Below are 14,326 nucleotides of genomic sequence, written 5' to 3'. Positions count from 1 at the left end.
GCACTCCTAATCTAAACCAAAATACTAATGTAGACCCACCATAATACAGCTCCAGAACCACCTACCTTCACCATTAAGACTATACCTAGCTTCTTCATGTATCTCGAGACTTTGTCACCTAACCAGCAAAGGTCTTCGCAACAAAGACTTCACTCATGCACCAGTTTTATAAATTCTTGGCTTTTATCCTTCAGTGTTTTAACAAAAACACCTACCCTCCTGAAAAGCAGCATGTGCTACATGAACTGTCTTGTATAATTTACTAACAAAATTCTTGCTCACTGTCATTGTGCCCCTTGTTAATGCTGTTCCAGTAATGAAGAGCCTCACAAAACAGTATTGTGTATTCAGCAAGCTAAGATTACTTCTGATCTTGAAGTTATTCACTGTGAATATAAAAAGACAACAACTGCGTGACCGCAGACTTAATTACATTTGCCTTGCCTGTCACAGCCTTTTTCTTTGTGTGTTTCTTTTGAAATACTGATGTCCTTGCCGTCTCCATTTTTGTTCTCATTCATGAATCTTAGGGGCTGAATCCTCACTGTTGTTAGTGTCAGCCCATTTTTAATCACAGAGACAAAAATGTTCCTCTTATGACTTCCAATTCATAGTTCTAAAAATCTATGTACTAAAGGTAGTAAATCAGTCTGACAACAAATGTTTTAAAATGGTATAATATCATCTGCACTAGGATTTTGACAGTATAAGAAAGTCACCAAAAGCTATTTAAAAGTCATGTTCCTAAGAAATATTACTATGCTATGAAAATATCACTGGAAGACCTGGTCATATTCTGCAGAATTTTTTTAAAATTATTTTTACACTTTTTCAACATTTAACATTTTTTTAACATTTTTAGCTTTTTAACCTTTTTTTAATAATTTTTTAACATTTAACATTTACATTCAATGAAAGTGACTGTATGCCCTTTGAGACATATACCAGCTGTGTATTTTCATGTCCTTAATCTATACCAAGTTTTTTCTGCTTTTAATTTCTGACATAATAATGTCTAGATTGATGTATCCGCACTGCTGCTTAATTTTGGTAACCAATAAAAGGAATATGCCCAGTGTCAGATCATCTTTTCAGGGTGTTCATGATCTATATCCATTGGCTACTTTTTCCATTTTTTCTCTTCCATCCTCCCCCAACGATTAAAAAAAAAAAAAAAAAAAAAAAAAAGAGACCATTGTCTTCTTGTGGCTCTGTCAAAGATTTTAGCTTTTTGATCCTAATGATATACAAACAAGAAACTAAATACTGTTCTGAGAATTTAAGAGAAACTCTTTCTTTTTGCTACCCCTGCTTCTAATAACTATAGGCTCTCAGTGTTGGAAGAGGCTCTCAGATATTATTCTAGCAAATTTTTATATGGACATACTGATTTCATATGCATCTCTAGTTTTCCTCTGCATTAACTTTTCTCCTGAAACATAGTTCCATAGAGAACAAAGTTATTCTTTCTCCTGAGCATATTTCTTTAGAAGTCTTTCTGTTGCTATATTTTTGGTTTTGTCTATTGTTTGATTTGGGCTTTGCAACATTCACAGGGCGTTTATGAACTTACTTACTAGTTATAGTTACTAGAGGAACACAGAAGTAATTTAAAGAAAGAAACATTACTACTGCAATTAGGAAATGAAAAGATAAATTTACTCTGCACAAAGTTGGAGACATTCACATGAAAAGTTGCCTAAATGAAGTGTGACCTCCTGGAGCTTACACAGCATAGAGATTTTCAGCTAGAATAATACCTTGAGTTTCTTCTTTTTTTTTTTTTTTTTTTGGCAAATAGTAATTATTGAAATGAAATAATTGGGATGGTAAGGTAAATTGGAACCTAAAATTAAGTTCTGAGAAATTTTATAATGTGGCTTTCCTCAGGTTAAATAAATGTCTGTTTACAGTATGGCTAAATGCACTGTCTTGATATATGAAGTGTAACAAATACCCTTGTAGGCAGAACTGCACTTAAGTGAACTGCACTTTACTCCTTTTGTTACCGTAAAATTATGATTAGGACATTTCTCAGGTACCCACTGACCTTTTACAGTACTTTTTTTTTAAAAAAAATGACAGCACCAAGAGTATATTTTTGAAAAAGAGAAGAATTACACCTACATTATTAATTTTCAATTTGTTCTTCTCTCTCCTTTGTAAATGTCCAGAGATATGATAAAGGACAGCTCTACTCCGTCTTCGTGCTGACTCAAAATGTGACCCCGCTCTTCCTCTTCCTTTCCATTTCTCTGCAGAACAGAAGTGAGAGTCCATTAAACATCAGGAAATGGCACTTTAACCTTTGGCAGCTGAACTACTGACATTTTAGACTTTGGTAGAAACAGGGCTAGATGTAAAGATTATACACATCTTTTCTTAGTTTTGCTTAATCTTTTGCAGTTAAGAAAACAAAAACACTCTACTGAAGGGCAAATAAAAATCACTGTAAAGTTTTAATTGTCAAATGCTTTCATGCAACTCAGAAGCAATTAATTGCAACATATGATTTCATAGATAAGAAAAATGTACTCTTTACTGTTTCAGAAAATGAAATAGTGATTACTGACCAGAGGCAAGTGTGGCTAGGAGTAACCACTTAAAATATCCTCAAGGTGTTCCTGCTCTCTCTTTTATTTCAGGGAAAGAAAAAAAAAATCTCATGGTGTACTTTTTAAAAACAAAGAATCTGACTTGTACTAGGTTTCCATTATGTCAGAATATGCTAATTTGCAAGCTTGCTAATTAGTAATATTCAATTCTTATATTCATGTGTTTAGATTTCTTGTCCTACCACATGGTCACTGGCGTAATCACTTGACACATTCCTTAGTGACATGAAATCCATTAAAAGTAAAGACTTAACACTATTTTGGAAAGGTTCGTATTTTTTCCCTCCATTCAGATGTCTGTAATTGTCAATCATGGGATCAAATTTTGTTCTTGCTTATACAGCAGTAAATTCAAAGTAACTCCAGTAGCTCTGATGGAATTACAGTGAATTGATGCCAGGGTAAATGAAAGCAGACATTTTGTGATGTGTCGGGATTAAGAAAAAAGGAATTATGGAAATAAAGGAAGAAGCTGTCTGTCAAACAGGTTTAATTAAATTCAATTCAATGCATATAAATTAAGGTGGGAAAAAAACCCCAAAAACTAATTAGCACATCCAGAAATTAACAACAAGCAAAATAGCTACATCTTGAAACCTGCCTAGAAAAGCAAGAAAGATTTGAATTATAGAAGACTGGTGTATTTTTGGCTCTACGACACAAAACCATACATAACAAAAAAAGTGTAGGAAACTAAACTTTCCAGACTTCTCAGTGAAGAATGCTTCACGTAATTCATGCAAGAGCCCTCTCCAGTTGAGGAAGTTTTACATGTCAGTAAGGAGGAGAAGGGGAAAAGAAGAAAGAAAAAAAAATAAAAAAGGAAGGAAAAAACATTGCACTGCAAAACCAAATAGCTATTGGAAAGATGGGGGAGGCAGATGGAGAAGCCCCATACTTCCCCATCTCCAACCTGGGTACCTGCAGGTGGTTTAAAGAGCTACAACGCGTATAGGTGCCAGCTACAACAAAGGAAGGTAAAACAGAAGGGACTATTTCAGAAAATACTCAACTAAAGGAACATTTTTTTAAAACTTTCATGTCTCAATCACCAAACCATTTAAAACTCAAACTATATTTTAAAAGGGTACTTAAATTGTGGGTGAGAGCAGAGTGTTCATCTGCTGCTCTCAGTAAAAACAAATTTAAGTCTATTGAATTAGGTCTCCACTGTAGTATTGGATAGCTGTAGTAGTCTGGTTTTATCATATGACTTTGAAATTCCCTTTAAAACTATTTACAGGCCTCTCTTTCTTCCCTTTCTAAACCTAAACTGCCATGTTGGATGAGGCTATTCATTTTTCCCTATTGCCTCCCAAAGTAATCAATAAAACATGCTTCAGACCTGCTATGGGGTAGGCTGAGAAAGTGGGCAAATACCCACAAAAGTTTCTGGCCAGCAATGCTTTCAGGACTCTTTAGCTAAAGGCTTCATCCTCACGATGTCTCACATCTAATACCTCTCCATGTCCTTAGCCTACAAACCACAAGATAGTCCATCCTGGTAGGTGGTAGGTATAACAGCCTAGGTGATGTGCTGCGAGACCCACACTGCACTGTGTTGCAGAAGGCAGGTACGGTGCCTTTAGGTGGAGTTTCTTTGAGTACTTTCAGCATCCCCAGCAATACAAGGCTCTTCCTGTGTGGAAGTGGAGCTCTCTATCTCTAGTCAACCTCGAATACCTTCTCTTTACCCCTCCTAGATCTCCTGTGTCTTTTTAGAGAGATCTTTTTTAGTAGCTCCTTTTTTTCCAGAATAACATGCAACAATCAAGATATGGATACAAAATCGCCTGATACAATAGTGTAATAATGCCTTCAGTTTTTTTCTTAATAGCTCTTAACCTCAGATTTGCCTTTTTCTTACCTGCTGAGCACTGAGCTGAAAGCTGCGCACAACTCCGTCTCTTTGCAGCATGGTAATAATTACTATGGAGACAGTCAATGTACACATATTCAGTTAAAGTTGTTTCTTTTTTCCTGTGTATTTATTGACACTGATTTTTCATTTTCTGTCCACTCTTTAAATAAAACCATGTTCCTTATAAGATTTTAAATTTTATGTGCCAGCAGCCTGATAATGTTTTGCGTTAGATGGATCCCATTTATCCTACGTATGTTTAGCATTCCAGCCACTAAGAATTCTGTACTCATTAACCTGCTCAGGCTGTGGGGCTTGATATGGCACTTAGAATCATACTAGTTGCATATTTGCAGAGCAAGTGACTTCCATCACATGCTGATTCCACTATTTGCAAAGGATTAATGCTACCTCTATGTTAATATTGGAAGTCACTCAACTCCTAGAAACAGCAAAGAACAGATAAAAAAGTGTGACATTCATTATGAAGTAATATTTTTTCTTTTTAAACAGAAATGGTAGAGATTTTTTATTGTAGTTATTAGCAGTGAAAAAAATGCGAGTTGCCTATGCAGATAAGATGCCATCAGACAATGCCATAGCTGGAGCACGTGTCAATAGCTTATAACATAAATCAATGAATGACAATTACAAATTCTCCTGCTTTCTGATCTTCCCAGTGCCTTTAGGAAAAGAGGCAATCCTGATCCTTAGTAAACTATGTTGTTCACCAGGTGTGCCTTTGTATGTGTGAGATTATTATCTGTAACCTTCATCCTTCTACTGTCACACTCAGTTTACAGATCACTATTCTGAAGGAGGCAGTTTATTTTTTATAAATACCCAGCTGTTTCTTTCTGACTCTTAAAAGAATTTTAGGTACCTGATAGACTTTCTTTCGTCTTTCCATGGCTGATCTTAGCAAAAAGATACAATAGTAAATCCAACCATAAGCAGAAAGTCACTTTAAATACAGCTGTGTTATTTTTACCCTGTGCTTAAAATCAAAAGGTTTTCTCATATCCCCAGATACTGCGAGAAATCATTGTTCTAAAAAAAGCTCAGATCTGGGGCTCTGTCTCCTGGTGCTTCTACACACCCCTTCCTGTGTGATGGTAATCCCCCCCCCCCAAACAGCCCTTAAAAAAGATACTTTGCGATTTAGTCTTAAATCCCCTTTTCTTTGCTCAGAAAAGTTGTAATACGTTTTTTAACTCTTCTTGCTGTCCTTCTGTGTTGTTTTTTCTTTCAAATGAGATTAGGTATAGCACCACGACCATCACACATGGCAACCTCAGAAGTCTTTTCTAAGGAAAGAAACTAACACCGCCTTTTTGCCATTCTTAACATTAGTCTCATAGCAGCTTAAGACTTCTTATAATCTTGTAAGGGAAGGTTGCAGTAAAAAAAGCACAATCAGACACAAACGCCTTTTTAACTGTTGACTTTTCTGTTTGTGTTTTTATAAGAACGTGAGGCATCCATCTTCCACTTAATAGCAAGTGGAGGCTTAACTATTTCCTTGTCCCTTTGGAAAAAAATATATCTACTCCCTAGATATAAATCAGAAAAATAAAACCTGGCCACTTCTGATAAGCTCTGCTAAGTATATGCTGCCCCAGAAATGCAAAAGAACTGTAAACTCAGCCTTACTGACCAAATTAAAACCAAATCTATGTCTGCTCTCCTTCAAAGCACATCAGAGTAGTCAGAGCATAGCATTGGACATAGTCCAGAATACTTTATGGTTTATAATGTTCTCATTCCCAAGATAAAGTATGATACATTTAAATCCTTGAAATGTAAAAGAAAGTGTTTAGTTGTCAAATAGGAGATAAGACTCATACTGTTCTTTCAGTCACGAAGTTCAGGTGGTAACAAATAAAAGATATCTCAAGTCCTTCCTGAGGCAGAGCTGGACCTGGAGGAGGGGTGCTCAACACATGGTCAAGGGAGCCCATTGCAGCATGGCAGCTCCCAGGGACCTTCCTTCTCAGGACAGCTGAGAGGGTGACAGGAACCGGCTCATGGCCCAGCAGCTCTTCCACAGGCACGAGCAGGCTGCACCTGAATACCACCCTGCTCTTGTTCTAGGTGTCCAGCCCCGTGCTTGGCTGTAATTGCGCAGGTATAGGAGCTTCCTTGGAAAGTAAATCCATCACATACAAGCAAACTACCATCATCTTTTGCACATCCATGTGCAGTGGACCCAAGCTGTCTACACTGAGTAACTCTGTGACCCAGAAGCATTATGTTCACTCTATAGCAGACAAGCTGTGACATGAGAGAGACCATGAAATGCATCTCTTTCCAAATACTGAAATAAGCTAACCTGCTCTGGCCAGAAAGGTTACACATTATTGACAAAAAATATCTCAGCCTTGGTATTTTTCCTCATTTTTCACAGCATTAATTTGTATCCCTTTGAAAGAACTACCTTCACTTTTTCCTCAGATTGTACATTATCACAACAGAATATGCATTAATTAAAACCACTACCTAGATTTCCCTCTGGTGTGATTAAATGCCCAACATGCTCTTTTACAGAATCATCTCCCAGTCTGATCATGGATCATAACCACAGAAAGTTTTCTACACAAGTGTTCATGGACACGAAAGAGAAAATTAATATCTAGCATTTCATTCATATTACACAGGAAAATCCAAGAGATTTATCTGTTTTTACCTAAGCAATCATAAAGTTAGAGAACGAATAAAAGCAACCAGCACCTCTCAAATTTAATCCACAACACAATATACTGACAATATGTGAATGCGTTAGAGAGGGGCAAGGTAAAGTAGTCTGAGGGTTTAGTCCTGGAAACACATGCACACCTGAGTAACTTTATTCACAGAAAATAGTTCTACCAAAAACCAATACGACAGAGTTATCCTAAAGGCTGTGAGGCTACAGACTTGGACCTCTTAGCAGTATTTCTGCAATTTTTTTCACTCCTTTGAGTACAGTAGCCATTGAAAAGATAGATATCACCACTAGGGAAAAGACCATAACTGTTTGTTGCTTTTTTACATCTTCGCAACCACATTAACTCCATGCTCAACATTGTATTCCAGCCCCAACTACTTGATTGCCACTACAGTCCTGTTTGCTTGCCAGGTGGGGCTGTTATGCTTAGGGTAAGATTGATTCAGACACATTGACTATCCTCTTCAAACAGTATAAATATGACCAGATAGGTCACAGACTGGATATTAGGAAATTTTACCTCACTGAGAGGGTTATCAAGCATTGGAACAGGCTGCCCAGGGAAGTGGTTGAGTCGCCATCCCTGGAGGTATTTAAAAGACGTTTGGATGAGGTGCTTAGGGACATGGTATAGTGGTGGTCTTGGCAGTGTTAGGTTTACGGTTGGACTCGATGATCTTAAAGGTCTTTTCCAACCTATACGATTCTGTGATTCTGATTCTGTGACTATCTCAAGTCATGACATGCATCAAACCTGGCTGTCCACATGGGCAAAAATAGGAAAGATAGTATAGATATAGCTATCTTTAAACACATTGCAAGGAAGAGTTCTGAAGAAAAGCAGTGAGTTACAATCAGATGGCTCCAGATTTACATGAACAGTCAACCCTACAGTGCCTGCTATCTGGAAAAATTATATTTTTTAGGTTTATTTAATAGTGTAATGTATACTTTTATAAATAGGTTTGCCTAAAATAATGAGATGACTTCTTCTTAGCACTTTTGAGGTCCAGGAGCAAGTATGAGGAATAAATAAAATTTTTATTCTACTAACATTTTACTCAGAGGACTGGATAAGTTGGCAGAGTAGCTAAGGACATTTTTATTTATTTTGTTGTTTACAAAGCTAAAGTCAATCATGAGATGAAACAGCAGCTAATGCCAGCTCCCACCTAAGAAAATTTGTCATAGAAATAATATCCTTTCCTTATAGGAATATAATATTCCTTATAGGAATAATTTCCTTTTGAACAACAAAAAAAGGTAGAACAGGACAAATGGGCTTTCTTCATTGCTAAGAAGTATCCAGATATGGACAGACTTGAAGAGATCCATGATGCTGTTCCATTTACATGCTGGAGCACTGTGAAAAGGGGTAGTACCTGGGCTAACACGGTGACTTCAAACTACTGCTGGTTGGAGCTTTCCCCTCCTCAAAACACAGAGGGAGTGGCATATTCACGTACCTGCATGATATCTCTTACTGCTGTATTCTGAAATCAGGCAGGGAAATAAACCTCCACCATTAACTTTCCTGTTTATTTCTCTAGGGTGTCATAATCCAGCCACTTGGCCCAATCGCACAGTGAGATGTTGTTACCTAGGATATCTTAAAAGTACTGACCTGTTCTTTTTTGATCCTGGGTTCAATGAACCATTTCTTAAAGGATTTCTCAATCATTTATTAATCTTACAATTCTATCTATGAAAGGCTTCCTGTAAGAAGTGCAATCAAGATTTTTTTTTCTTTTAATACAAGTCTTGAGAAACCCTCATCACTTGCATCATAAGGTAAGGAAAACCACAGCAGAAAGTATGATCTTTGCATAGACACCCATGAATAGCCCACATGCCACAAAATAAATACAATGATGTCTATAGGAAACACAATGGTACTTAATCGTATCCAGTATCACTAACGCAAAATACATTTATTTCATAGGCAGTCCTCAAAAAAAAAAAACCCCACCCAAGTAAATTCCGAAGGAGACAATTGGGATAAAGCAATACAAAAGGATTCTGAATGAACATACAAAAACCTTCACAAACAGATTGTATGGAAGGCTGGTATGAATTTTTCTAGGCTTTTTAAAACCTTTAGCTAACTTTCAGATATTATTCTCTAACGAACAGCACACCAGCAGTTGTCAATAAAGAGAAAACTGATAAAAGCCTGCTTTGGTATTAATGACAGAATAAAAGCACTACCATGGGCAACAGGCTGCAGGAGGTCTATTGGTTGCATGACACATTCTTTGTGTCAACAACAACCAAATATTCACAGAACTATTAACTGTATAGTGGATCCAGGCTAGCCTCTAGACACTTTTTTATTCTGTTAACTGATTAACTGATTCAATAAGAAGATGCACTTAATGCACATAACAGCTGAAAAACTGTAAACATTATTACAGAATATTTTTTAAAGGGACCAATTTTACACAGAGTCATTTGTATGATTTTCATCATTTTACTATTGTGCCTTCAGAGAAAATTCAGCTTCAAACAGGCAGAGAAAAGAAGCAATAGTATACATTACTAGTACTGTTTCATGGATCAGAAAGACCTTTAAACAGTGGTATGCCTATAAGACCACATTTTGGGCTGCTGATTCTTCCATCATTAAGAAAAAATGGGTAGGGGGGAAAAGACACACAAAGACCACAAGAAAGGGCCTTTCTCCACCTCCATTTTGGTAGTTGATGGGTGTACACTCCTAAATAAATAAGTCTTCTTTTTTAGATGCCAGTATTTGGGCCTATCTCATACAATTCAGAATTGGGAGAAAAAAAAAATCCAAGTAGACACAACTTTCTTCAATAGACACAACTACTTCTAATAGACTGAGATTCAGTAGAAGAACTCTGAAGGCGAATTGACTTTAAGCTATTTCCCCATTTATTAATACTACTGCCTTCTCCCAGGTTTTACCTAAAAAGTTACAGAATCTCTTATAATGAAGTAAAATATTCCATCTTAAAAATAACTATTTCATAATTGTGTAAAAATAGTTTATTTACCAGCTTATTACTACACATTAGAGAGAGTCATCTCACAAGGGAGAAAATTGTAATTTTTTATTATGCCACCAAATTTAAAACATGTTTATTGATTTAACTGAAGTGAGTGGTCATATGTAGTTCTTACAGAACAAAATGTAGTGTTGAATTTAAAGCTGGGTCATCACTCATTCTTTCAGCTGTTTTTTGATGTGACTTTTATTTCCTGGAACAGGTTGTATTTCCCATGGTGAATGATAGCTCATGGCAAAGTGATATGCTCATTTATCATTATGAACAAAAACATAATTGTAATAATACAGAAAATACTTGAAATATTTTTTAAAAAACCCTAGAGCTTAAATATTTCCAATTATTTAAGTCACTGAGAAACTTTTCATTGACTTCAGCAAGTGTTAATGTCTGTCTTTCTGTGCAAGGATGTAGTATTTAAGGACATAATCTCACTGAACCTAAAGGTTTTCTTTTTTCCTTTAATTCCATTAATTCAATCACATACTTCATTTAGTGATATTTTCTCCTCCAGAATATTTGAGGAAGGTTATTTGTAATCTGAGGTGATCATAATTTCACAATCATTGTTCTTTGCACAAATTAATAAAAAAAAAAAATTTGCACAGAAGTTGACAGTAAAGTATAACCTTGCTCACATAAGTGAAAATAGGAATATGTACACCTGAATAATTTCTATCTTGTAATGAAAGCAGGTCTTTTGAAAATGAAGACTTGTTTTCTTAATATATTTATCTACAATTCAGAACCAGATCAGTCACCTATAAAAATGTTTTGTGGTCAGTGCAACTTGTCCAGAGTTAAAAAGGGGGGAAAAACAGCTTTTAAAAAAAATATAGTTTAAAGAGATAAGACATATATAAGTTCAAAAACCTATAATGTCTGTGCATATGTTTCATGTGGTCATTGAAACTCCCAGAAAGTATGTCTGATTATCTCTCAAGGAATGAGATTTTCAGACTATGAAAGTGACTGGTCATAAACCAAAACTGTTTTACAACCTTAATTATATAAGATAGGATGGATGGTTGGCAGTTCTAAACCCATCTTTGCTACAGCTAGGCAAAACTCACCTGTAATAGGTCTTATTTGCTGAGTCTTTATAGAACCTCAGAGTTGCTCTGAGGAGCTACAGCATGAACTACATTCACTGTAACTGCAATAACAGGTGAATTCTGCAAATGGTCCAAGTCCCCTTATTTGTGTTTCTGAACGCAAAGTAGATACGCAACATGCATTCTAGTCCTCATGGTCTCTTAATTAATAAAATGTAGGACACCAGGCTGTGTCTAGACCTGTGAAAGCCTTTAAAGACATTTCTTCCTTTTCAGATTTTTTCCAGAGAAATAAGACATTTATGTACAAAAGTTTGCAAACCCTCTACCTCCTCAAAAAAACCCTCCCTCTACACCTCTAAAAAAACTCAAAAAACCGCCTATCACACACAACTCTGAAGAGCTCTTCTAATTGGCAATGCACATACTAAACATATTCCCTGTTCCTTCCACGTTTTCTGTTGTCAGTCTTACATGTTTGAGCTAGCAAACTCTAAAAGGAAAATATAAAGATATTTTCCACTAAGTCTGCCATCAACCTAGTCCAACAAACAGAAAAGCACCAAAATGAAAATCAAAACAAAAAAAAAACCCCAAACAAACAACTCCTCCCTCACCACCCCCATAATTTGATAATTTGCTTTCTAAGGAAAATCTAGAGGTTATTGCATGAGTTTATCTAGGAACTGGTGAGTCTATGAACTATTTGGTTGCAAATGCATATATTGTCCCACCCTTCCAGGATATCCCAGAATGCAGTCTGCTCCTCTGCATTTGGTCAAGAATCAGAGTTTGCTTGTCTTTTTCTCATTTTTGCTCCACAAAGATATACCACAAAGGACACTTCCCTCTCACCTCCAGAACATACCGTGTGCCTTTCTGAGAGTTGCTGGAATGGAACTGCCACTCGCATTTAACACTTGGTAAAAAGCTAAAGCAATGGCCACAAAGATTGATACGTCTCTAAAGCTTCAAGGCTCAAATACAACTTATTTGCTCACATAAGAAGGTGGAAAGGGCAGAGTGAGAGCATCTATGTGCTCACATGTATCTGCAGGAACAGGGAATAGAAAGGCAGCTCTATTTTTGTCCCCTAAGTGTTTACTCTCTCATGCGTTGACCAGGAGGAAAGCAGTTTCTCTTTACTGAGGACAGAAGAGATGCAGACCCTTCCTACTCGATGGTCAGCCAGGAGCAGTCATCCTAGAGAAGATGTAACTGAGTCATTGCAGGATAAAGGCTTCCCCAATACGTTCTTCCTTTGGGCAGTGGGAAAGTTGGGATAAAACTGTGCTTCTAGCCCACCTCCTCCATCGACAGAACAGGATGGTACCCCATGCATCCTGAAACAATTTAATCTGCTTTGAATACTGTACATCTAGGTGACTGTACATCTCCTTCTCAATATCCTGCCTCCTGACAGGTGTAAGGAGCTTTAAAATGAAAAGTTGTGCCCTGATATTCACTGCTGTAGCTTGAGCAATCACAAAGTAGCTGAGACAGTAATTAGGCAGAATAAATCAAAGTGCACATTGCAGAATTTCTTAGAAGAAGAGCCCATCCCTGCTGCCAACAGACTTTTTTTTTACATAAAAATCTGGAATGCAAAATGTTTGGCACATGGTATTTCACTTCGGGCACACTGAAAAGAACAACCCCTCCCTCCAACAAATGATGCATAATCAAAATAAATCTGTTTTCTTAGAAATTCGTATAGACCTAAGGATTAATAAGAAGCCAGAAAAAGCTAGCCAGTTAAACCATAACACTGCAGCTTAGTTTAATCTGTGGTGGGAAAGGCTGTAGTCCAGCTTTTAATTCACGTTATTACTAGGGTAAAAGCGTCTTTGCCAACAGGCAGGCCAACCTGGCAAGGATGTCTTCAAACTAGGAACAATATAAGGAGAAGACGATGACCAACAAACAAGTGAGGAAGTAGTGAGGTGGACTGACAATTGGCTGAACTGCAGGGCTCAGAGGGTTGTGATCCACAGCATGAAGCCCAGCTGGAAGCCACTCAATAACATTATGACTGGGGGACTGATGCTATGGCAAATGCTGTTCAACTTCTTCATTAATGACCTAGAAAAAGGGAAAGAGTCCACTCTCAGGAAGTTTGCAGATGATACAATCTGGGAGTGAGGAGTTGTTACATCAGATGTTTGTGCTGCAAGAAGGTTCAGAGGGACCTTGACAGGCTGGAGAAATGAGCCAAGAGGAACCTCATTGAGTTCAATAAAGGTAGGTGCAAAGTCCTGCACCTGGGAGGAATAAACCCATGCACTAGGACAGGCTGGGGGCCAAGCAGCTGGCAAGCAGATTGCCAGGCAAGGACACGAAGGTCCTGGTAGACACCAAGTTTAACATAAGGCAGCTACATGCCCTTGTGGCAAAGGTGGCCAACAGCGTTGCAGTTTGCATTGGGAAGACCGCTGCCAGCAGGTTGAGGGAGGTGATGCTTCCCCTCTGCTACACTGGTGAGACACATCTGCAGTGCTGGGCCCAGGTCTGGGCTCCTCAGTACAAAAGAAACATGGACATACTAGAGAAAATCCAGTAAAGGGCCACAAAGATGATTAGGTGTTTGAAGCATCTGACACAGCAGGAGAGGCTGAGAGAGCTGGGACTGTTCAGCCTGGAGCAGAGAAGCCTCAGGGGGGGATCTTATCAATGTGTATAGATACATGATGGGGAGAGATAAAGAAGACAAAGCCAGAGTCTTCTCAGAAGTGCTCAGTGAAAGGGCAAGAGGCAAAGGCCACAAAAATTAAATATATGAAATTCTATTTAAGTATAAGAAAAAGCTTTTTTACTTTGTGAACAGTCAAACACTGGAACAGGCTGCCCAGAGAATTTGTGGAGTCTTCATCCTTCATGATATTCAGCACATATCTGGACATGGTCTTGGGCAACCTATTCTAGCTGACACTGCTTTGAGTAGGGGGCAATGGAGTACACAAACTCCAGAGATGTCTTCCCACCTCAACTATCGTGCGATTCTGTGGTTACTATCTATTGCACACATTTTTATAATAATGCTGGAGTAAAGTTGAGAA

General features: G+C 37.5%; 1 protein-coding gene across 1 annotated transcript in view; it reads right to left on the bottom strand.

Moving 5' to 3' along the window:
• KCNH8 (potassium voltage-gated channel subfamily H member 8) overlaps positions 1 to 14,326 on the bottom strand; it is a 197,914-nt gene that overhangs the window by 98,688 nt on the left and 84,900 nt on the right. The window contains exon 4 of the mRNA XM_075495570.1: positions 2,128 to 2,255. Coding sequence (XP_075351685.1) covers positions 2,128 to 2,255 — 128 coding nt within the window. The remainder of the gene's footprint in view (positions 1 to 2,127; positions 2,256 to 14,326) is intronic.

Source organism: Mycteria americana, chromosome 2 (genome assembly GCF_035582795.1).
Source record: "Mycteria americana isolate JAX WOST 10 ecotype Jacksonville Zoo and Gardens chromosome 2, USCA_MyAme_1.0, whole genome shotgun sequence".
In the NCBI taxonomy this organism is placed as follows: domain Eukaryota; kingdom Metazoa; phylum Chordata; class Aves; order Ciconiiformes; family Ciconiidae; genus Mycteria; species Mycteria americana.
This window is presented reverse-complemented; position numbering and strand designations above follow the sequence as displayed.